This window comes from Emydura macquarii, unplaced genomic scaffold (genome assembly GCF_026122565.2).
Source record: "Emydura macquarii macquarii isolate MOO-44397 ecotype Brisbane River unplaced genomic scaffold, CSIRO-AGI_Emac_v2 contig_3219, whole genome shotgun sequence".
NCBI classification, from domain to species: Eukaryota; Metazoa; Chordata; order Testudines; family Chelidae; genus Emydura; species Emydura macquarii.
Genome location: NW_027133356.1, coordinates 902260 through 926584, shown reverse-complemented (window position 1 = coordinate 926584; position 24325 = coordinate 902260). Strand labels below are relative to the sequence as shown.

General features: G+C 56.2%; 1 protein-coding gene across 2 annotated transcripts in view; it reads right to left on the bottom strand.

Annotated features, from left to right (window-relative positions):
* SND1 (staphylococcal nuclease and tudor domain containing 1) overlaps positions 1–24325 on the bottom strand; it is a 412723-nt gene that overhangs the window by 142561 nt on the left and 245837 nt on the right. The window contains exons 15-16 of one of the 2 annotated variants that reach the window (XM_067531418.1): positions 5024–5165; positions 2161–4235 (exon numbers count right to left, since the gene is read on the bottom strand). In XM_067531418.1, the coding sequence (XP_067387519.1) occupies positions 3478–4235; positions 5024–5165 (900 nt within the window). In that variant the 3' untranslated portion in view covers positions 2161–3477. Of the gene's footprint in view, positions 1–2160; positions 4236–5023; positions 5166–24325 lie in introns of those variants that run through there. The other variant, XM_067531417.1, reaches the window with a different exon arrangement.

Genomic DNA, 24325 nt, shown 5'->3' with positions numbered 1-24325 from the left:
CAACAGCGTCGCAGAGGAAGAGCTGGCCCCATCCACAGGGACAAAGGGCACGCGGCAGCCTCCTATTATCTGTGCCTGCTGCCTCCACGCACCCTGCTAATCGGGGACCAGAGCTGTTCAAAAACAGCTGCGCTGCTTGGGAAGGGCTCAATTTTATTTCAGAAACGTATCCGTAACAGGAGCCCTCAAAAACCACTATTCGTTGTTTTTGTAGGACCTACAGGAACAACAAACTCCCCTCTCTCTCCCTGCGGCTCCTGCAACGTTAGTGAATGCAACCGTTCCCAAGCAGTCAGCGATGCTGGAGCACACGCGAGGAAATGAAGCCGGTTTGTCGGGGCAGGGACTGCTCTTCTAAGCCTCTGGGAGAAGGATGCATGCAACGCAGAGGGGCACGCGCACGCGGACGGCATGTGCTAATTCAGCCGCCCACAGCTCGGCGCAGAGGGAACGCCGCCATTATCCTAGCGCCGGGCTGGTTTTACAGAGCGGCGTCCCTCTGCCAACAGCCCGCCCCCAGGGTGAGGAAGGCCCGGCACCGGTTGTGAGAACTGGGTCTACCCCTCCTTGGCAGCTGGGCTGTAACGAGTACGTGAACGCTCAGAAGACGGCAGGATGACCTAGAACACATATCAATGGGGAAAGGGACGAAGGGGAGACAAACAAAATGGCCTCCAGCTCGAACTCAAGGCAGGCGCTAAGATCATGCCTGAGAGTCCAGAAATCAGCGAACCAAACCTGGGGTAGGAGACGAGGCCCAACTAGCAGCCAAAATAACGAGGGGATGGGCTGTTCCACCCCTCCCCCCTTTCGGGGGTCCTTACAGCAAGAGGCTTCGGGGGGGAAGACAGAAGAACAGACGGAGGTACTGGAGCAAGCGTCACCATCTCCTGGGACCAGGGACCTTCTCCATCCTGGCTCTGAGGGGTGCCCTCACCGGATCAAGCCACAGAGAGGGACCCAGCTGACACCGCCACCCCTCCTGGCTCCAGCTGAATCCCAGCCCCAGATAGGAGGGAACAGGATTGGACTTGAACGGCAGCAGCCCCCGCCTACCTCAGCTAACTTCTCTTCCCCCCCGCAACGGCTGGTTGTTCCCATCTTCGCTGCCAGTGCAGAGGCGGTCAGACAAGGGGCTTTTCCTTCTGCAAACTGCAGCGAAAGGGGAAAGGGGGAGTGGCTGCTGCTGAAACGAAAGCCGTACTCAGTATTTCACACTTCACAGGCTGGAACTGGGGTTTCCTTCTTTTCTGTATCCTTAATAAAGGTTAAGCAGATGTTTAATGGCGTTTGCCGTGGTGCGAAGCAGGCTGTGGTCTCTGGACACCGAACCTTGTCTGACACTGGTTAAAGCTGGGCAGTGCCGGGGTCATGTGAACACCGCTAGCCCACACACTCCTCCTAACACAACACACCCACTCTGCAAGTTTTCACGGGGCTCCATGCTGCTGCTACAGCTGGTGCGGCTCCGCGGGCGGCAGTGCTCGTGTTTTAAACGCGACAGGTCGCCAGACCTGCTCCGAGCAGGGAACAGGAGGGGTGGCTAAAGCTCTCTGCCCAGGGTAACTCTACACCATACACTCCTTTCGGCAGGCATTACACACACCCACACAGCAGTGCGGAGGAGGAAGCACTACTGAGGCGGGTAGAATGAGGACCCACCTGAAGCCTGTGGGTACGTACCTGGCTCTGCCCCTCATGTCTGCCCTGCTATTTGCAGCAGCATAGCAGCCCATTGCCAGAGCCTTTCACCACGGCGGGGAAAGGCGCCAGCGGCGGGGAGAGGCTCCGGCAGGAGGCAGGCAATGGGAAAGGTGCCAGCAGCAAGGAATCTGCCTTTCACTGCCGCACGTAGCTCCACCTGCCCTACCCGGTCCTGCCACTGGCATGCAACACCTACGGCGCCCCCACCGGGGACAGCCGCAGGGGAAATAGGGCGGAAAGCCAGGCAGGGCAGACAGCCTGTGAGTTTGGTGACGGGCTCAGCGTGTCCCAAAGAAGGAGTTAATCTAACTCCAGACAGCCTCCTAAGGAAGCTGGGTGCTCAGCCCCACCCCACAGCAGCCTGGAGACAGGCAGAGCCCGCCTCTCTGGGTCACGCCGGTGGGGCCACCTCCCTCATGCCAGACGGGGGGTTTGTAGCCACGGGGGAGGCCTGGCTTCAGTCAGACGTGGGGCAGAGCTACGAGGGGCAAAGCCAGACGAGCCTTTAACACAAAGAATCTGAATGACCCCGGTGCAAACGGGACGTCCCAGAGGAGCTGGCAAAACGCTCCCCATGGAAAATTTCAGGTGCACAAACGCCCCTTCTGGACCCGCTGCCAGGCTCCCCAGCTCCCGCCTTGAACACAGCGCCTCCCCTCCACCAGCAGATTCACAGACACGTTCCGCTTCCCACGCCAGGCACCGGCGTACCCAGCACCCAAGTGCTGCAGAGGAGCAGTGCCTGCGTTCAGCCATCCGCCGCGCGGGCGCTGGGGGGCAGAGCGAGCCCCGGGCCCGCGTGTGCAGCAACGAATTCGCAGCGTCCACAAATTCCTTTTCAACAGCCCCTGAGGATTGCTGACGGTGTGTGCGGCGCACAGAGCTGGGGGTGGGGGTGAGACATGGACGGCTGTAGCAGGGAAGCCAATTTCCTGGTACACAAGGCACCTGGAGCTTGTCCTGGAGGCGGCTCCCTGGCCAGGGCGCAGGGCAAGGTGGCAGAGAGCAAATGCCATCTTGTCACAGGGAGTTTGTCCAGCCAGCCATGTCCTCAGCCACAAGAACCTCAGGTCAAGGCAGGACCCACGGGCGGCGGTGGCACAGGGCAGCCAGCAGCTTGCAAACAACCACCACCGCGCCCTCAAACACATCAACACCTGCAAAGCAGGGAGCAGAGCAGCCTGCAGAACAGGCCCCGGAGCTCCTGGCAGTGCCGCTCGAGCCGCTCAGAACCATTTCCTGGCTTACAGAGGGCTTTTAGGACACACAGGCCACAGCTGTTTTCCCAACGCTTTGCTGTAGCTAGCGGCTAAGAGGCGTCACATCCCTTCAGCTCACCGAGAGTCAAGGCTCCACTCTGGCTGGCCGCAGCAGACACACCAGCAGGTTGCTGGGAGGCCACGGAGAGACTCCACTATCACTGGGACCCTGCCCGGCCCGCTCTGAGGGTGGGCTTGTTTTACAGAGACCAAACAGAGCCTGCCACCATGGAGCCGGTGACGTGGGGGAACCCAAGAGGAGAGCCAGGTCTGAGCACACCCCAGCGGGGTTTGGGATACTCCAGGCCAGCCTGGCTGGGGCACCGTCGGGACACCCCTCGCCTGGAAGGAAGCACCCCAGTGCGGCCATTTCCCCTCAGCAGCAAGCTGCGGTCATGGGACACACACAGATTCAGGCACCGGGTGGAGAAGGGGGAGGGATAAGCAGGAGTGTTAACAAAACAAAGAAAGCCGAACCGGAGCCAGCTGCTTCGCCTTCCTCCGACATCACGGCTCAAAGGCGCAGCTGCCCGTGCCACGTGGGACCCCCGGGGGATCCGCGGAGGGAAGAACGCCGAGGTCTGTTCGTGGGCAAACCATCAGGACTCCATGAGTGCCGGCCACTGACCCCGCTCCGCACCTGGCATGGAGGAAGGGGGAGCGCCGGCGAGAGCAGAGATACGCAAGCCGACGCCAGGAGCACGTGTGGCCCAGCCCCAGCCCCAGCCGCCAAGGCAGCCCCGGCACCTCCAGCTCCGCGAATCTGACGGCTCAGCACTCGCCTCGGCAGCGCCTGCAGTCGTGTCTGATTACCGTGGCCCAGCTCAATTGGTCCCTCCAGAAGGCAGACCGTGATCACTAACTTCACACGCAGCGAGAGCAGCGCAACAAGAACCAACAGCCGGGGAAGCAAGCTGTGATCTCGGCCCCCTTTCATTCTGCAGGACGTAGGGACGGCGTCCTGCGCCTCCATCGACCTGCGGGGAGGGAAGGCGGCTCCCAGAGCCCGACAGGGAGGAGCGGGCCCAGGGCGGTGCCACACGGCGGCAAGGCGAGACTCGCTGCCTGAGAGAGATCGCTGAGCGCCAAGAGGCAGAGCAGGCTTACAGGACTCAGCGCAAAGCAGCATGGACCACGGCGCCACCTCGCCCATGACGACGCAGTCCCTCCAGGAGGCAGCGAGCCCAATACACACATGCTCGTCGGTGGGAAAGGAAACGTTTGGTTCCTTGAACGCAGAGATGAAAACTGCTCCAGGCACGCAGCTCACGGCTGCACTGCGGTGGAGACACGAAGGGGTCAGACGCAAGGAAAGGGGGCAGAGTCAGTGGCCTGGCTTGGGTAACGGAGCTGCCAGGAGGGGGCCAGGGCCAGGCCTGGATCTCCCCCTGGGGGAGGCAAGAGAGGCATGAGGAAAATGGCTCTGTGCTGGAGATGAGGCCCTGCTCTTAGCCAGGGTGCAGGGGGGAGAAAGCCGGGGTGGGGGTGTCCTCAGAAACACTGCCCCCCTGTCAAACCAGGCACTTGGGCAAAGGAGCCTCTCTGATGACAGAAGAGTGCTGGGGGGGACCGGCTCCGCCTCCATATTTATACAGCGCCTGACACACGGCCGATGCTTAGTAAATCAGCAGAGCTGGGCTCCGCGCGGCTCACGCCCCTGGATACAAAAAGCCGATCCTGGCTGAGCACCCCTGCTCAGTGCGCCAGGGACGGAAGGCACCCACTGCAGGTCACAGCCCACCCCGCGTGGGGAGGGAAAGCATGCGCCGTGCCCTCCCTGGTCTTAGGAGAAGCAGGCTCAGCTCAGTTACAAAGGGAGCTGGGGCACTGGGACGGACGGACTGACGGACAGAGGGTCTTCCCCCGTTCCAAACACTTCTCACGCTGGGGCCCGGCAGGGCCGGGAGCTCCCGCACGGTGAGCGGAGGCAGCAACCCGTGCCCTGAGGGCGTGCCAGGGACCTAAAGGCAGGCTGAGCCTCTGCTCGCCCCGACCCCCAGGATCCGCCCAGCACAGGGGCCGACGCAGCACGGCACACCCCCGGCAGGACGCCAGCTCACCTGCCAGCAGGAAGGTGATAAGGCAGGTTTCTTTCGGCATGTAGAGCTTGAGCCGAGAGCCGCTGAAGACGTACTCCACCACCGCCTCGGAGCGGCCAGCCCGCTGCAGGAAGGGCAGGAACTGCTTGGCCTTCTGGGTGTCCTAGGAGGGCAGGAAAAGAGCAGGAGTGTTAGAGACGGATGCCCGCCCGCCCGCTCGCTCGAGGAGCAGCACCCTCACATGCCATGCTGCGGGCACAGAGATCCCCGGCCTGGGCCGGTGAGAGGATCGACCCCGGAGCCGTGACCTCCAAGCACAGAGCCCGGCCGCTCAGGCTGGGGGCGGAGAGGCTGACGAATCTGGGGCACAACCCACCAGCCAGCAGGGACAGAGGCCCTTGGCCCATCATGAGTCACCATTAACACAGGGCGTGGCCGGCTCAGCGCCATACCTGGCTGGATGGGAGACTCTGCCCGGGGACCACTGCTCGACCACGCCCACCCGGCACGGTGCTGCCCTGAGCGCCTCCTCCGGGGAGCCCAGCCCTGCCCTCAGCTCCGGGCAGTGGCGGGGGGGGGGGGAGCCCTCAACGTGCTTGGTAGGCACGTGGCAGCCAGTCAGAGGCGAGGTAGGCAGCCCTGCTGAGGTACGCAGCCACATGCAGGCTGCGAGCGGGGCCAAAGCACCAAACCCCACACGGTCTGGCTCTGCCCTGAGCAGCCCCTGGTCTCAGTGGCAGAGATTCAAGTCCCCGGCGCCACCACTTCTCCTCCACCTGCCCGGCAGGGAGCCAGGCAGGCCTCCACACGGGCGCTCTCGCTTACGCCACGCCCTTGTCTCCGCAGACAGCCACGCCAGCTCTGTGGGGGAGCTGCCCTCCCCGCACCCACTCCTGGACTCTTGTATTTGGATCCTGCCGGCTTGGCTTAAATCCCTCCCCAAATGAGACGAGCTATGCCGGGAAAAGGTGGCGCTTCCCCCGAAATGGGAGGGCTCGTGCCAGGGCTACGCTGGGGGGTAACTAGGTCGGTTTAAATCCCCCTCCCCGAGTTTGAATGGAAAACGCTTTCCTACGCGCCGCCTTGGAGCCCGGCTCCGGCAGCCTCCTTCCCCCGCTGACGAGGCTGCTCGGGTCGGCGCTCTGCCACTTGCTCCGGCATGCCAAGGCGACAAGTCCCGGAAACGCACCCATGGGCCCTGCCGGCTGCGGGGCACAATCTGGGCACCAGTGGCCTATGACCCTGGAGGATCCCTGCCAAGTTGACTCCCAGGAATCCCCTTAGGGAGACCAGCCGCCCGACAATCCCTGGAGCCCACTGCCTGCTGGGATGCACTGGGGCTGAGTGGCTGCTCCCCTGTTATCCACCTGTCATCTCGCCTCGTACTCCCACTGAATTCTTTGGGGCCTGACCGTCCTTCTGCGCTGTGCTCGTACAGCACCTAGCGCAGTGGGGCCTGGTTCACGGCTGGGCTCCCGGGAGCTACACTAATACAAAGAATCCACAACAACAACGCTCAGTGACCTTCGTGGCCCCACAGTCTGCGTGCCTTGATCTGAGCAGCTGCCAGGGACCCTGGCACAGCAGCTGGCCTTGCTCAAGGAAGGCGCTCGTGCTCTGTGCTCTTCCCCTCGGGCTCAGAGCGCCATCCAAGGGTCCCCTCCCCAGCCACCAACGTGAGACGCCCCAGCAGTAAGTAGGCGGGTGGCAAGATCCTCTGCCGACAGCTGCCCCCCCCGTCTCCCCTGTTCCGTCAGCTTCCTGCAAGTCAGACATCGGTATCTGTCCCCTGCCCCCGGACAGTTCCACTAGCACCCTCCCACTTTGAGCATCCTGGATAGGACGCTCCTCCGCTGGCCTGGAATACCCAACCTCAGCACCTCTCACCCCCCAGGTGCTGACGCAGCCCCGTCACAGCAAACAGCGCTTCCCTTTCACAGGGAATCTTGCCTCAGCTGAATGCTGCACGTTGCTGCATGCTTTGCCCCCAGCATCAAGCCGTTGTCTATACATTTTCATTAACAAATATGCATTAAACAAGCCATCAACTAGTCTCAGAAGGTGAAGGATGGTGGGAGGGGAGGAGGGAGATTGACAGCGCTTGGTGAAACGCATGGCAGCATCACACTTTAATCCCTTGCACGCTTTGATTAGACAGGCCCAGACACCGAGGAGGACTCCTAACAACATTTACAGTAATGGGATTCTCAGATGGACCCATCGCAGCAGCAACGGGAGGGCAATCTCCGCACAGCTCACTGCTGCTTTCCTTGATAGAAGCCAGAGCAGACCTGTAGCTTAAGTTTGTGGAAAATTCCCACATGCCCGACTTGCCTCCCCACCCCAGAACGGAACGGAGCAGAGACAAACAGGACAAATGTCCCTCAGCTCAGAAAGCACAAACAGATTAAGACCATTTACTAAATAAGCTTAAGTCTCAGACCATTATTCATAGCCCAGACCTGTAATTTTGGAATGCATTACCTAATTGATTATCTCAGATCGCTGTTATTGACTTATTTCGAACCGGCCTTCGCCGAAAACTGAGCAATCTGTACGTTTCAGACGCAAGACACGAAACGTCACAGGCTTCTGATTTATTTAACCAGGAGAAAAAAAAAGCAGTTCCCAAAATAAAACGCAGCCAGGTGGCTTTTTATTTCCCTGTGTCCTTAATTTAGAAAAATGAACTGCAAAGGAAGGGAAGGGAGAAACTAGCTGCAGCCAAAAACTTTCTTCCCTTCAGTGAAAGCTTGGATCTAGTTCACCGAAGGGCTACCTGACTGGACTGCTAACGCAGAGCCGTAGATGGAAGCTCACTATATCACAGTAATAAAATCAATAGGATGTTCCCAAGATCCAGCCCCACCGCTCAATGGCTTGCGCTGCAGAAAAGGACTTACTGGGAATGCACAGGGGCATTCAAAATGCCATATTTTATGGCAAAGGTTAGAGCAAAGAGCTCGCTGCTCCAGCTATGGGGCTTGAATGTAAATTGGAACCAGCTTCCTGGCTCGGAAACTCATTATTTCCAATGCAGTCAGCGAGCAAAAAGAAATGGCTATCTGCATACGTTCTGTAGACAAAAGTGCGAGCCGGGCTGCGATTACAGGCCTGCGTGTCACTCTGGAAGAGGACGGGAGCAGTACGTAGTTTGACAACAGCCGAATCCTGACTCACAACATGCGTCCGCGCACCTCAGACTCTCATTAAGAGGACGTGACCTGCAGCATTTCAGAGGAGACCAAAAAAGAAACCAAGGAGGGACAGGGAGAGTGGAGGCAGCCATAAATCTTTGGAGCAGAGACTCAATGCCACAGGAGAGCAAGAGGTGCCTTGGCAACGGTACGGTAGATTAGACTTGAAGATGGGAGGAGAAACCAATATCCTGGCCCATCTGGAGCTGCCGGCCCCTGGGGACGCGAGAGACATGACGACAGCATCATGGCAGTAGAAGCAAGCAGCTGAAGCTGAGTTAGATAATAACAATGCTTTGTACTCCAACTGTACAGCATCTCACCAGGCAGGAAGGACGGCCCAATGGTTAGTGCACTGGCCTGGGATTTGAGAGATCTGCCTTCAATTCCCTGCTCCACCACCGACTCCCTGCGAGGCCCTGGGCGAGTCACTTGATCTCCCTGGGCCGTTGTGCAATAGGACAATAGCACTGAGGGTAAACACACTGAAGCCTGTGTGACACTCAGATGAAGGGGGCCAGATATATATCTGTGACGGACCAGCGGGCCTTCGGGCACTCTACAGACACCGAACCCCAGGGGAGCCCAACTCCTCTGCGAACCAGGCCAGAGGTCATGCAGTGAGTCAGAGACAGAGCCTGACTCCCCGGTCGCTGTTTCCAGACACCAAACTACACAGCCTGTAAGAAGTCTCACTAGAAAGCCGCAGGGTGACGTGCAAGAAGTGCTCTGGGTTCCCTCGACGCAGGCTGGAGGAGTTCTTCAAGGACCCTAGAGTTCATCAAGGATCTGATTTGGGACTGTTCACTTTAAATATCTTCTTTGATGGCCATGGCCCAAGAAGTAAGAAGGCGCTAACAAAACTTTGCTGATGACACAAAGTTGGGAGACGTCAGCACAGAGGAGGCTCGGAATATCCTGCGGGAAGAGCCGGATGACCCTGAAGACTGGCGTGACATAAATGGGGTGAAATGTAACAGCACAAAGTGCCGGGGTGAACAACAAGAATTTCTGCTAGAAGCTCATGGCTCATCAGTTGAAAGCCACAGAGAAGAGACCTGGGCACATGGGTCAGTCACAGGCTGATGGGGAGCCACCAGCGTGACGCGGCTGTAAAACAAGTAAATGCAAACCTAGGCTGCATCAGCGATAGGGAAGTGTCAATGCCGCTGTGGAAAGCACTGGTAAGATCTCATGTAGAAACCTGCGTGCAGGTCTGGTCCCCAGGCAGGAAGGTGCAGCGAAGAGCTACGAGGATGATCTGGGGAAGGGACGGCTCCTCTTGGGGGGCAGAGCAACACTAGGCTGCTGGACTTGGCCCCTGTGGAGTTCAAGGCAGACCCTAGCAAACTCAGGGAGCTGGTAGGTGAGAGACTTGCTTCCTTTGGGATAAGGAGAAACCAGTTCCAGAGAGTGTGGGCCGTTTTTCAAAGAGACATCACTAGGTGCACAGGAGCACACTATCCCGCTGTGTGGGAAAGACAGCAAGCATGGCAAGAGACTGCCCTGGCTTACCCAGGGGATCGTCAATGATCTGACGCTCAAAAGAGCCCTACGAGAAGTGGAAACTAGGTCAAATTACAAAAAACGACGATAAACAACTAAGAAAAGTACGCAGGGACAGAATTAGAAAGGCCAAAGCACAAAACGAGATTAAATGAGCTAGAAACATGAAGGGTAACAAGAAAACACTCTACCAATATACTAGAAGCAAGAGGAAGAGGCTGTTCCTAACCTTCCTCACGGCTCTTCTTCAAGACGTGCTGCTCATGTCCATTCCATGCTGCGTGTGCGCGCGCCCTGGTGCCCGGCTGTCGGACATTTTTGGCCTTAGTGGTATCCATAGGGCTGGCTCTGGTGCCCCGAGCTCATACCACAGGCCCTGCACCCCCGGGCTCCCTCCTGCCGTCAACGCCGATGGCGGGACAGAGGGTGGGTCATGGAATGGACACGAACAACATCTCGAAGAACAACAGTTACGAAAGTTATTCATCGACTTTTCTTCATTGAGTGCTTGCTCATGTCAGTTCCATGCTAGGTGACTCACACGCAGCATCCCTGGAGGTGGGCTCGGAGTTTACGATAGTGCCGCATGCAATACGGCTCTGTCGAAAGGGTGATAGCATAATGGGACACGAAAGTATGAACTGAAGACCAGCTAGCAGCTCTGCAGATGTCCTGGACCGGCACCTGCACCAGGAAGGTCTCTGATGAGGCTTGCGCCCTGATCGGGTGAGCTGTTCCAATCGCTGGTGAGGCACATCTGCTGGTTCATAACAGAACTTATTGCAGAAGGCTATCCACGAGGAGATCCTCTGGGAGCAGACCAGCAGACCTTTCATCCTATCCACCACTGCGACAAAGAGCTGAACTGACCTTTGGAAAGGTTTAGTCCTTTCAATGTAGAAGGCCAAGGCCTGTCTAACATCCACGTGTGCGCCACCGACGCTCCTCACTGGAGCCATCAACCTCTCTGCACGGGCCTGATGTAATTTGGGCCCCTGCAGAGAGGAAGGGGAACAGACAGTTCAAAAATAAAGGGGGGGATCCTGGGGCCAGCCTGGGGTGCCATCCTTGGGTGCACCCTCAAAATGCTGGCCACAAGCCACCTTGATGGGAGGCAGGCCCGGAATAAGCGACCAAGGAGGAGGAGGTGGGACAGCAGCGTTTAAATCCTTTGTCTTTTTCCTGTCTCTTTAGATACTGATTATTCTTGACAAGCATTGGTGAGGTAGCTAGGTTCCCTGCCAGGGGAGCTGTTTCTACCTCTGGGTCCCACTGTTCGGCGCTGGTGTCGGAACATGAGTCTGCCTCCCACACCGGGTCAGCCAGAGCCAACCACCGCTTTCCGACACGGCTGCAGAGAACTGGAGCGAGTAAGGTCCTGGCGCCATTGGGATCCCCCATGGTTCCAGTATGACACCGAACTGGCCATTGTCCTTGAGGCCAGGCCCCCGCCAACGGTCCCGCACCAAACGTCAGTACACTCGCCAGAGGCCGGTTCTGGGGCCGGTGACTGGGCTCTCCGTCTGAGGAGGACCGTTCCCCTCTCAGGGACCTGGGTGGCACTGATCGTGACTTCTCTTGGTGGCTGCAGCGTGGCACTGGGGAGTGGTGGCAAGGGGATGGTGACCGCCAGTAAGAGTCCCCTAAGCGGTGCAGTGTCAGAGGGGAGTGGTGCCTGGAGGGCAGCGTTTGGCCACATAGTGGGCTACATGGTGCTGGGTGTCTGGAGATGGACACCGGGCTGGTGAACAGTGCCGCGGAGGCAACGATCGATGCTGAGCAGATGGCGATCGGTGATATGCCGCCGGTGAACCTCTCCTCCACGTTGGGGACTGGGAACACGGTGCTAGAGACGGGATCAAGATGGTGGAGATCTCTGCCATGGTGCTGGAGATCATGGCCCGGACCAGTCCCGGGATGGGGAATGGCACCGATCCGCTACCCACTGCGGCGGTCTGAGCGCTGCCTCCATCAGAAGGGCCTTACGTCTAATGTCCCAGGCTCGCTTAGTTCTCGGGTGAACGCTCCTACAGATCTTACACTTCACGGAGAGGTGAGCTTCTCTCAAGCAGCTTAAACTGCTCTGATGCGGGTCGCTCAGTGGCATAGGCTTCTTGCATGAAGCACGGGGTTTAAACCACAGAGAATGGGGCATGCCCTGAGCTTGGGAACTTACTAACTAACGGAGTAACTGCTAAACAACCAACTTTAAACTAGATACACTAGAAAGCGAGAAACCACTAGGAAGACGGAGACTTGCGAGGGCGAGAGAGTTGTTCCAGCACCGTCCCGGGTGGTAAGAAAGAACTGGAAGGGAGGGGGGTCCAGTAGTACCCTATATACGAGCACATACGTGGGCTGCTGCAGAAGGCATTAGAGCCAGCCCTACGGGTACCACCAGGGGAAAAAACTGGCACCGGTGCATGTGGCGCACACAGCCACACCCACCCCTAAATCAGAATGGACGTGAGCACGCACTCGAAGAAGAGGAGAAGGTGATAAGTAACAGTCAACTTAGATTTGTCAAGAACAAAACATGTCAAACCAACCCACAGCTTTCTTGGAGAGGGTAACCAGCCTTGTGGATGGGGGAAGTGGTAGCAGTCAGGCCGGATTTCCTGTGAGGCCCAGCAGGCATGTGCCCAGGAGTGACTAAACAGCGGTGGATTACTGCCCGGGCCAACGGGGCCTGCCGCCCTGCCCCTCCTCTTCCCCCTGAGGCCCCACCCCCTGGCCAAGCCAGAACCTGGGGTGAGCATACTCCCCCCTGCCCGGAGCTGGTCACCCCAGCCCCTCTTCTCCCCCATCCCCACACACGGAAAACATGGGGGTCAGCTGTAGGCGGGGGGTGGGGGGGAGTGCACTGAAGACGCTGTGCGTAGGGGCACATAAGGTGTAAATCTGGCCCTGGGTAGATGTGGTATATCTTTTGATACTCTCTCGCACGACCTTCTCATCAAACAACGGAGGGAAATACAACCTCGATGGAGCTACTCTAAGGCGGGTGCATAACTGGCTGGAAAACCGGTCGCAGAGAGTAGTTATCAGTGGTTCACACAGTCAAGCTGGAAGGGCATATCCAGTGGGGCCCCAGGGGAATCAGTTCTGGGTCTGGTTCTGTTCAATGTGATTTAGATCATGGTACAGAGAGGACACTTACAAAGTTTGCAGACGATCCCAAGCTGGGCGGGGTTGCAAGTGCTTTGGAGGCTAGGATTAAAATTCAAAATGAGCTGGACAAACTGGAGAAATGGTCTGAAGTAAATAGGATGAAATTCAATAAGGACAAATGCAGAGTCCTCCACCTAGGAAGGAACAACCAGCGGCACACGTACAACATGGGAAATGCCGGCCTAGGAAGGAGCACGGCAGAAAGGGATCTGGGGGTGACAGTGAATGACAAGCCAAATATGAGTCAACAGCGTAACGCTGTTGCAAGGAAAGCGAACGGTCTGGGCTGTATTAGCAGGAGTGTTGTAAGCAAGACACGAGCAGTAATTCTTCCGCTCTGCTCCGCACTGATTAGGCCTCAACGGCACTATGGTGTCCAGCGCTGGGTGCCACATTTCAGTAAAAAATTGAGGCGAGTCCAAAGGAGAGCAACAAAAATGACTAAAGGTCTAGAAAACATGGCCTGTGCGGGAAGATTGAAAAAACGGAGTTTGTTTAGTCTGCAGAAGAGAAGACGAAGGGGACATAATAACCGTTTTCAAGTACATACAAGGTTGTTACAGGGAGGAGAGTGAAAAATTGTTCAGGTTAACCTCAGGACAGGGCAAGAAGTAATGGGCTTAAATTGCAGCAAGGGCCATTTAGATTGGACATTAGGAAAAATATTCCTAAGTGTCAGGGTGGTTAAGCACTGGAACAAATTGCTGAGGGAGGCTGTGAAATCTCCATCATTGGAGATTTTTAAGAACAGGTTAGACAAACACCTGTCAGGAACGGTCTAGTTATTACGGAGTCCTTTTTTGAATGCAGGGGCCTGGACTAGATGGCCTACTGAGGTCCCGTCTAGTCCTACGCTTCTATGATTGTCAACCAAGAGACTCCGTTTTCCCAGGAGGCTGACCCAGGGCAGGGTGCTCTGTACTTGCACCAGCTCTCAGGGAACAGGGGAGCAGGGTGGTTTGCATTGGTTTCCGCTCAGCAGTGAAGTGCCAGCACAGACACAGATGGAGCTGTCGGCTCGGTAGGTACCAATCTTGCCCTTTATAGCAAGGTGCTCCCGGCTGCCGTAAGCCTGAGATTCCAGCTGTGGAACCTGGACCCGTTCCATGTATCAAGCTCTGGTGGCTCTCGGGAGGCACTAGAGTCTTAGAGCTGCCATCCTTCAGGTCAGGCACATTAAAAGGACACAGCATCTGCTCCTGTTACAGCGTTTGCCACGCACTCTGCAAACACAGCATTTTTCTTTCGCAGCTTGGGTCTGAGACACAGAGAAGAGAGGCCGAGGAGGGTGTTTAGAGGAGACGCCAAGAGGTCTCATTTGTTTGTTGTCTGTCTGGCATGCAATTCCGATCGGAACACCTTGCCGGACCAGGAACAGTCCGATTAAAGCCCTCACGCCTTTCTCATCATGGCTCGGTGCTGGAACGGGGTCTCAAACACACCCTCACTTCTCTCCACGGAGCTCTCTTCACCCGGAGACAGTCCAGAGCGCTTAGTATTACGGCCATAGAATCAACTCACAAGAGAGGGACAGGGCATGCTAAGGAAAGGAAGCAATGTGATGAGCTGATGAGACAGAGGGATCCCCGGAGACAACTCCAGGTGGCAGGAGCTGCAGAGAAGCCTCTTGCGAAATGGAGCAGGACAGGGAGAGACACGGCTAAGTTCTGCATGCATTTAGAATCAGAGGCCCAGTGGCCCCACCCCTGAACACAGGAAAGCTGAGGCTGCATCAGCAGGCCCAGGCAGAGAGCTGCCATGCACTTCACCTCAGCAGCGAGGACCGGCACTGCCTGGGTGCCCATCTTGGTAAACACACAGGTACGGAGAGGCAGAGCGGCTGGCCGGCTATTGCAGGCTGAGTCAGGAGCAGAGCGAGGACAGCGACCTGGCAATCAGCGCCCGCGCCCCTGGTCTATCCGCAATGTGAATTTCAAAGCTCGGGAAGGGGGGCTCTAATGTAAACCGCCCCGCGACCGAGGACGAGATCTTCAACAGCTCCCAAGAGATGTAGGAGCACAGATCCCAGCCTCCCACTGGAACTCGTTCCTAACCCCTCCGCTGCTTTGGAAAATCAACCCCCAACAAACACAAATAAAAAACGGTCACTCACCTTCCGCAACTGTTGTTCTTCGAGAGGCGTGGCTCATGTCCACACCAAGCAGGTGTGCACGCACCGCATGCACGGTCAGCAGCAGGTTTTCCCCCAGCGGTACCCGTCGGGTGGGTGCAGGCACCCGCTGGAGTGGTACCTCCGTGGCGCCATATACAGGGGCCCGGCGACCCGCCACCTTTCCAGTTCCTTCTTGAGGATCAGCTCCAACAAGAGGGGCAGGCAGGTGAGTCTTGGAATGGACATGAGCAACATCTCAAAGAGCACCAGTTACAGAAGGTAAGTAACCGGTTTTTCTTTTTCGAGGGCTTGCTCATGGTCAATTCCAAGCACCTGATTTCCAAGCAGGACAACGGAGGAGGGGTCGCAGCTCACGAGATTGCGGCCTGGAGCACTGCTCTACCAAACATCACATCGTCCCTGGCATGCCGGGTAATGGCATAATGTGATGTGAATGTGGGTATGGAAGACCAGGTTGCAGCCCTACAGATTTCCTGTGTGGCAATGCGAGCCAGGAACGCTGCTGCTGAGGCCTCAGCCCTCGTGGAATGCACTCTGAGAACTGGGCTGGCACCCCGGCTAGCTCGTAACCCGCCCTTCTACAAGAGGTAATCCAGAACGAACTCCTCTGAGAGGATACTGGGAGTCCTCTCCTCCTATCTGCTACAGTGATGAAAAGCGGATTTGATTTATGAAAGGATCTAGTGTGCGCTATATAAAAAGTCAGCGCCCATCTGATATCCAGGGAGTGGACGTCCCCTGCTGCTGGCACGTGGTTTGGAAAGAACACTGGCAAGAAAATCTCCTGACTAGTGTGAAATTGAGAGACCACTTTGGGCAGGAAAGCCGGAGGCGGGCACAACTGCTCCTTGTCCTCCTGGACGGACACGTAGACAGGGGCTCTGAGGTGAACACCTTACGTTCAGACACTCCCCTTGCTGAGGTAATAGAGACGAGGAAGGCTACCTTCCACGAGAGGTACAACAGAGCACACTCGAAAGGGGGCCCCTCAACTTCCTGAGCACCAGGTTACGGTCCCATGCCAGAACTGGCTGATGTACCGGAAGGTAAAGTCTTTCTAAGCCCGTGAGGAAACAGGACACCACAGGGTTGGCAAATATCGAACAGCCCCTTTCTCCCGGGTGGGAAGTGGAGATAGCCGCCAAGTGCACCTTCACAGACGCAACCGCCAAACCCAACTGCTTTAGGTGCCGTAGGCAGCCCAGTAGAAGAGGCAGCGGAGCCTGTATGGAGGAATGCCCTTTCGTGGCGACCGTACCGAGAACCTTTTCCTTTTCGCTAAGTACGCCGCTCTGGTGGACGGCTTCCTACTACCGAGGAGAACCTCTTGCACCTGCGCCGAGCACTCTGCCTCCCTCGGGTTCAACCACGCAGCTTCCACGCCGTGAGATGAAGCGACTCTAGGCTGGGGTGACACAGCCGACCGTGGTTCTGCAAGAGTCGTGCAGGTCGCCTTTCGGCATAGACTTGTGGCAGGATCCGCAGGGCTGGAAGCCTTGGGCCCAAGGCATACCCCAGGGCCCCGGATAGGGGAGTCCCAGAAACAGGGAAACCCCGTACCACTAAACATTTATCTAGAGATATCTATAGATACGTACCTACAAACAACACATGAACTCATTAGCTAGCTATTTACAGGAACCGCTAAGGACAAACGGGGAACGCATGCAAAAGCAAGAAGACTGAAGCTCCAACAACCGTCACAGGCGGTAAGAAGGAATTGGAGAGGCAGCGGGTCGGCGGGCCCCTATATACAGCGCCAACAAGACGCCATTGCATGGGGCACCTACACCAACCCAACGGGTACCGCTGGGGGAAAGCCTCCCGACTGCCCGCAGTATGCACCTGCTTGGAATCGACATGAGCGAGCACTCGAAGAAGAACAATCTGTATCCGTCTTCTGTCTAATTTGGTCGGCTCTAATCAAACCACCTGCATCCTGCCTTGGACAGAGCGACGCGCCACACAGGTGTAACAACCAAAGCGCTCTGAAGTCTGCTTTGAAGGACCAAGTGCTGGGAGTCACCTGTATGACCCAGCACTATACAGAGGACGTGATGCTTAGATAATCCCGAAACTACATCTCCTTATTGTTCTCGACAGGAGAGCGCCTCTCCTTCCATCTATGCCTGCCTTAAAATGCATGCCCAGAAACTTAGAGTTGTAAAGTCAAGAAGTTAACAACACATGTAACCACAATCTGCAAGCAAAGAAAAAAATTCATTACCCAACTATTAACCACTTAGGTTTAACATATGCAAATCTAAAAAGGAAGCTGCTAATGAAGGCTACTAATTGGTAGTAATCAGTATACAGTCACGATTTGATTAACTTGCAGAAAAAATGAGCTGCACAACAGGAAAAAGTCTCACAGTGAGCTGAACTTTCCTGCTACTCCCCAAAACTGAGAGGGGGAGTTTATTAAAGCACCAAAATGTCCCAGCTTCACCTAGGACAGCAGTTCTAGCAGCTCTGGTGAACGGATCCTGGAACACAAGACTCTGCTGACTGGCACGCGTGAGCCAGCGGCCATCAACGTCTAAAACAAGCAGCGGTGTTCAAATATACTCGAGAATGACCTTAAAAAAAATCCACGCCTATTTGCATAAACACAAAGCAGGCTCTTCTCCGAGAGGGGAAGAGACATGCAAGCGCTGATCATTAACGTGGAATAACAAGAGGAGAGTGGCAATTATTGCACGGTGAGTCCTACAGTCATCAACAGCAGCCTGACACCGAAGTGACAGATTACGACTCACTTCCCAAAGCTTCCTTTAGGACCGCTTTCAAAAAGCCTTATTTATTTTTGGTTTCCTGGTGCAGGCGCTAATGGAGAGGGAGCAGCACTGTTCATAAATTGCGCTCCGGTAAGGGAGCCAGGGACCCTATCAGGCACACAAATAAATGGCATTTTTATCAGGCGGATTGTTAGCAGCGATTCAAGCTCATTCAATTTCCTTAGGTCTAGGTTACAGCAGGAGCAGCCGCAATCAAAACTCCACACATCTCGAGGCCACCTGGGCTCACGTTCTATGGCAAAGCTTCCCCCGGGATCTGCGGCTCTCATGCAAAGCCTGCAGCACGCTACACAGTCCTCAGTTGCTTCCAGGAAATTCAAGAACAGTGAGAGCGGGGCTTTGGTCTGTTTGTTTTTAAATCAAATTAGCGACGAACGAGAACAATCCTATCTGCAACACATTCCTGGGGTTATGCTAATATTACGCACACATTACACTGGTCCCAGCTTTTCTGATGTGCCCCAGATTTTTATATGGCTGGCACTACGTGGGAAGCATAGCTGTTGGGGAAGGGCATCAGCCCAGACGCGAGCCAAATGTACCTCTGATCGGGGTCTAAATTAATTATATCAACTCAGGGAAAAGACCCAGCCATCACTGAAGGCCGATCAATGAAAACCTCTGCTCAGGGGGCAGCAGCAATCAAAAGATCTAACAAGCTGTTCAGCCGGATAAGGAACCGACGGGATGGAGCTGATTCCAGTGCCTTTACATAGATAATGGTGCAGACCTATCCCCGGTGACCCCATCTCCCAAACAATATTGCAGAGCGAGAGGTTCAGAGACTGACGAGAATGATCAAAGACCTGGAAAAATCTCTCCTCTGAGGGAAGACTGGAAAAACCAGGAACGTTTAGCTCAGAGAGGAGATAAATAAGGGGGGGGGGGGGGGAGATGCTTGGAAGCGATTTATAAAATAATGAATGGGATAGAGAAGGGAGATCAGGACGTCTATCCACTCCCCCTCATTACACAAGAGCTAGGGGACTTTCAATGAAGCAGAAATGGGGCAAAATTCAATTAGCCTGATGAAGGAAAATACTTTTTCAGACCACACACAGCCTGTGGAACTCACTGCCACAAGATGCCACTGAAGCCAAGAACTTTGCAGGGTTCACAAAGGGACTGGACATGCATGAGGATACCCAGGACAGCCAGAGTTACCCGAGTTCACTTACAAGAGCTTGAGAGAAGCATTATAAACCTTCCTGCTCCAGGGCAGGAGCCAGACTAACTGTTGGGGGTCAGGAGGAAGCTTTCCTGGAGCAAGCTCTCTCCTCACTGCCTACTACGGGGGCTCTTGCACCTTCTTCCAAAGCTGCTGGCACTGGCCAGGCTAGAGTCCCGGCCCGATGCCGTCTGGCACTTCCTGTGCTTCTCCATATTGGAGGCCTCCGTGACCAAGTGGACAAGGGGCCAGTGATATGGAGGGAATCCCTGCAGAGCGCCTGCCACGTTGGGATCCGAGGGGCACCCTGCAGGTCTGTCACCAGAGGGTCTCAACATCACCCGTCCCAGCAGCACATTGCGTATCCAGGCTGGCTTTACCGAGTGACCATGTCTGGGAAAACCCCTCCCAAGGCGGAGGCATCTCTGCCCCTGGGGCAGCTGTAGCCACTCCAGTGAACCCCATTTCTGGAGCGTGAGTGAAGGCACCCTTGGCCGGGAGCAGGACTGAGGGTACGAGCGGGCCGGGCTGGGGCTGCTGGCGCATCCACACAGGGCTGCTCCCTGCAAGCGGGCGCAGACACAATGGACATGGTGTCGGGAGAGAAGACACAGGACTGGATGGAAGGGGACTAGGGGATGGGCGGTTCACACAATCTGGCCTGCACTGACGAGAAGGACTTTGAGCCCTTTGGGGAAAGCCAGTCTGACCAGCTGTGCCCCTCCCTCCAGGCCGGGGCAGAGGGGTGCGCTCTCCCTGTGCCGGCCAGCTGACCCACTGGGCAGACCCGGCTGCACACACAGCAGTCACACTTCAAGGAGTCCGTGGGGCTGGCCCGGTACCCTTCACGGGCGCTGGAGACGGGACGTTTGAGTGATGCCAAGAGCCAGGGCGAGCAGGGAATTTGCAGGGACTGACATGCAGATCCTCCCAAGACTGGGCATTAGGTGCTGCACTCGTGCCCAACGCCAGACGTTTTTACTGCACCTTGTACAACTCTCACGCGTCCGGACTGTAAAGCCGGGCGGGGAAAGAGCCGCTCAGCAGCAAGTGCGGACAGCCCCGTTCCAAGCACTGCTCCGCTAGCATCGGCTCAGGCCAGGCTGCTCCAATGCCCTCCACGGGCAGCAGTCTGAGCCGCGGGGACCCCCCTGCACCAGGAGGGGGGCAGCGTGAAATCCAATTGCCACCAACTGACAAGTATCCGCTCGGCACCAGCTTAGCCGCGGCGCCTGGGCAGCACGGGAGCACTCAGCGCTGGCGCTCTGGGTCCAGCACTGCATGACCCAAAGCCTTTGAGAAGGAAGGAAGAGGGGTAGCCACTCGAAGGACCCGCACAGCTTTCTAGCTGGGTCTGTTCCCGCGTGGTCCCATGCCACGCCAGACACTGGGCTCCACCTCCAGCGTTGCGCTCTGCACCTTCTGAAGGAGACAAGCGAAGATCTTTCCTCCCCGTCAGCACCTGTTTGCCCCTGCAGAAAAGCATGCTGCAGTGCTTCCTTCCTTGGGAAGGCAGGAATTCCCCGTCATTCATTCATCTGGGACAACGCCCTGTGAGATGCGTTCGAGGAAGGGGAACAGAGAACAGACAGGCGCTCTGTTTGCGCCTTAAGCACTTTGGGGCAGGGGCACAAAGCACAATTTGTACAGCACCTAGCACAATTGAATTCCCCATCCCGGCTGAGGCTCTAGTGCGACACCACCACAAACAAATAGCAGCGAGAGTGAATTCCAGGTAGGCCTTGACGTGCGGAGGTGGCTGCAAGAGGATTTCAACCCAGGGCAGCTCCTGATTGCGTGGGATTAGCAGGCTGGGCCTTGCGGTAACCCGTCAGGCGGATGGAGAAGCGATCAGGCAGACCTGTTTTCCACCGCTCCCCAGTGACAAAACCTTGCCATCTCGGAGGAGAACTTCATTCACAACCTCCTTGTGGGAACCACCCCCACAAGACACGTTCAGCTGCACTGTTTACTCAGACAGAGGGTTCACAGTACAGGCCTGTTCACGCTGGAGAAGGGATTGCTGCACAGAGCAGGAATCAAGGACGTATAGATTTTCCAAACTAATGCACGCCGCCAAACGCAATTCAAAGCCACGCCCGCACACAGCCCCTCATATTGTCACCATCTTCCCACCACGCTGCAGTCAGACCCCACTTTAACTCAGCCATAATCTGCACTAACGATCTTGCACTGATATCGCACCTTTCAGCCCGAATGATCCCAAAGCACTTCGCAAATATCCATCTCCACCTGGAGAGCAGCCACTTCGGGCATGGCATGCAGCAGCTGGGGAAAAGCAGTTTAAGGCTAGGATTTAAGAAAGACTCTCGACTCCAAGTGAAACGGAAGGGGACAGAACATCCCGTCACTCCTGCAGGAACATGACCTGCACAGGGGGGTTATTAAAATGCAGCACAGCAACCCAAGAGCACCAGGCTGGGGTCTTGGGTCAGCGCTACCTCCTCCCGGAAGAGCACGTCCTGCTGAGTCACCAGCTGCATACTGCTAAAAATGCTCCGTGCCAAGACTAACCCAACGGCGCGCCATCAGCGCTGCGTCTCCACCGCGTGAGAGGGGTCAGGCTGTCTGAAGCCGGGCCCCGCACTCACCCCGCTTGCCTGCTCGGACTGTCAACGTATCCTAGCCCTGAGGGGCCGGAGCAAAGATCCTGGCATGATGGAAATGTCCACACGAGGCATTCAAACTGCTAAGCGCCCAGCAGGAGAGCCAGGCCTGCAGCGCATGGCGGGGGCATACCTGGACTGCAGGGACCTAGAAATGTCAGGGTTCATCTCAGCTTGCTTCCAAGAGCATTTCTAGCCCTTCTCTGTGCAGAGAGCCTCGACAATTATAAAATTCTAACCCAGTCAGCCTAACTTTGATACCTGGAGAGATACTGGAACAAATGATTAAACAATCGATTTGTACGCACCTGGAAGAGAACAGGGTGATAAGGACTAGCCAGCACGGATTTGTCAAGAACAAATCATGCCAAACCAACCTAATTTCCTTCTTTGACAGGGCTACCAGCCCAGCGGATGGGGGGAAAGCAGCAGACATGATGTAACTTGAGTTTAGTAAGGCTTCTGACCGTGTCCCATGTGACAGTCTCATAAGCAAACCAGGGCAATGGGGTCTACATGAAATGACTATCACAGGGGTGCACGAAGAGCAGTTACCAACGGTTTGCTGTAATACAGAGAGGATGGATCTAGTGGAGTCTCGCAGGGGCCAGTCCTGGGTCTGATACTAGTCAGTACTTTCATTAATGACTTGGATAATAGAGTGGAGAGGCTGCTTATAAAATGTGGCTGCCCCAGGCTAGAAGGGGTTGGAAGCACTTTGGAGGACAGATTAGAATTCAAAATAACCTGGAGACTTTGGAGAATTGGTCTGAAATCAACAAGTGAAGTTCAATAAAGACAAGTGCAAAGTACTTCACTTAGGGAGGGAAAAATCCAAAGCACAGCTACACAATGGGGAGTAACGGGCGAGGCGGCAGTGCGGCTGAAAAGGATCCGGGGAGTTAGAGTGGACCACACACTGAATACGTGTCAGCAATGGGACGCTGTTGCCAAAAAGGCTAGTATCATTCCGGGGTGTAACTAATAGGTGTGTCGTGTCAGACACGGGCGGTCACTGTCCCGCTCTGCTCGGCACTGGCCAGGCCTGAGCTGGGGTGCTGTGTCCAATCCTGGGTGCCACAAACTGGAGAGAATCCAAAGCAGAGCAACGAAAATGACAAAAGGTTTTAGCAGTCTGCCCTGTGAGGAAAGGTTAAAAACCTGGGGACGTTTAGTCTTGAGAAAAGACGACTGAAGCAGACCTGATAACAGCCTTCAGATAGGTTACAGGCGGTCATAAAAGGGCAGGGATCCGTGTCCGCGGAAAGTCGGACAAGAAGTAATGGGCTTAATCGGTACGAAGGGAGATTTAGGTTAGATGTCAGCAAAGCTTGCTGCCTGTAAAGGTAGCTAAGCTCTCACGCAGGCTCCCAAGGCAGGCTGTGGAATCCCCGTCAGCGGAGGTTTCTAAGGACAGGCTGGACAAACCCTTGGCAGGAAGAGCCTCGGTTTACATGGCCCTGCCTCATGCACAGTGTCCGACATCTCTCATTCTATGGAAGTGCGACTGAACCAAGCGCATGGCTGGGCCTGGGGGCTGCTCACAGGATTCTCCCCAGACATTGTGGGGTCTTCACTGATCACCCCACCCCCAAAAGCACCCAGCATCTGCCTTTGGGACCGAGGACATCTTGACTCCTCTGTTCTGGGATGTGACACCCAGGCCAATTAACGGCTCTTGGAAGCACAGCGACTGGAGCTGCGGCCGATGCGCTTGGGCCATCACAAGCTGCTTCCCAGCCCCTGGCCAGCGGCTTGCACCCACGCGAGGCTCCTCTGCTGCCTGCCTGTGGACAGGAGAAGGAGCCTGCTCTAGCGCGCTGACATCCACCTGCTTCTGCACTCTCATGCCAGCCTTGACAGCCAGCTCAGTGCAAGCCGGGGTTTTACTCTGGAGGTTTTACTCGCAGGTTCGAAGCCTGGCCGTCAGTACTGACTGCAGCCTGGAGCCCAGGGAAGGCAGGGGGTTATACCTCTCCTTCAGAGTGCGATGACTGGCCCAGGAAAAGCCAGCGTTTGGTTTTAGGGTTTGAGCAGTAGCACAGAAGGCTCGGTAGGGAGCGACCCCGTCCAGCTGTGTGCGCCACGGGCCCCTTCAGCTCCTGATCTAGTGAGTTCAGCCAAGAAGAGGCTAAGAGGGGAGTTGACCGCAAAGGACTAACCAGGAAAAGAGGACAGCAGAAGGCTCTTCTGTCGAACAGACAAAGGTTCAGGAACCAATGGCTGGAAGCTGAGCCTAGAGAAACTCAGCCTGGAAGTAAGGTGTCAATTCTTACCATGGGAGCATTGTCCCTGGGGATGGAGCGGATTCTCAAGCACTTGTCACCTTGAAATAAAGACCGTGTGGTCTGTCAGAATTGCTGGGCTGGATCCCGAATCCCGCAGGGAGGCTCTCCGGTCTGTGCGATGGAGGTCAGAACGGTGCCTTCCGGCTTTAACATCCAGGACGCTGTGACGAGGAAATCATTCCTCCTGGAACCCGGAGGTGCACACCATGCTTCTTGGCAAGGTACTCGACACCTCCCTGGACTGGAGCCTCTGCACCCCTCACAGGCAGAAACGCCAGCGGGGTTCACCACTGGACGTCTAGATGGCGTACAGCGTCATGGCAGCTGGTTCAGTAAGTCCCAAGATCAACAGCCAGGTGCTTTCCTGACCCTTGACGTCTCCCTCTCACTGCTGGCCCTACACTGAGCAGTCGGCCCTCTGCCTGACATGGCAA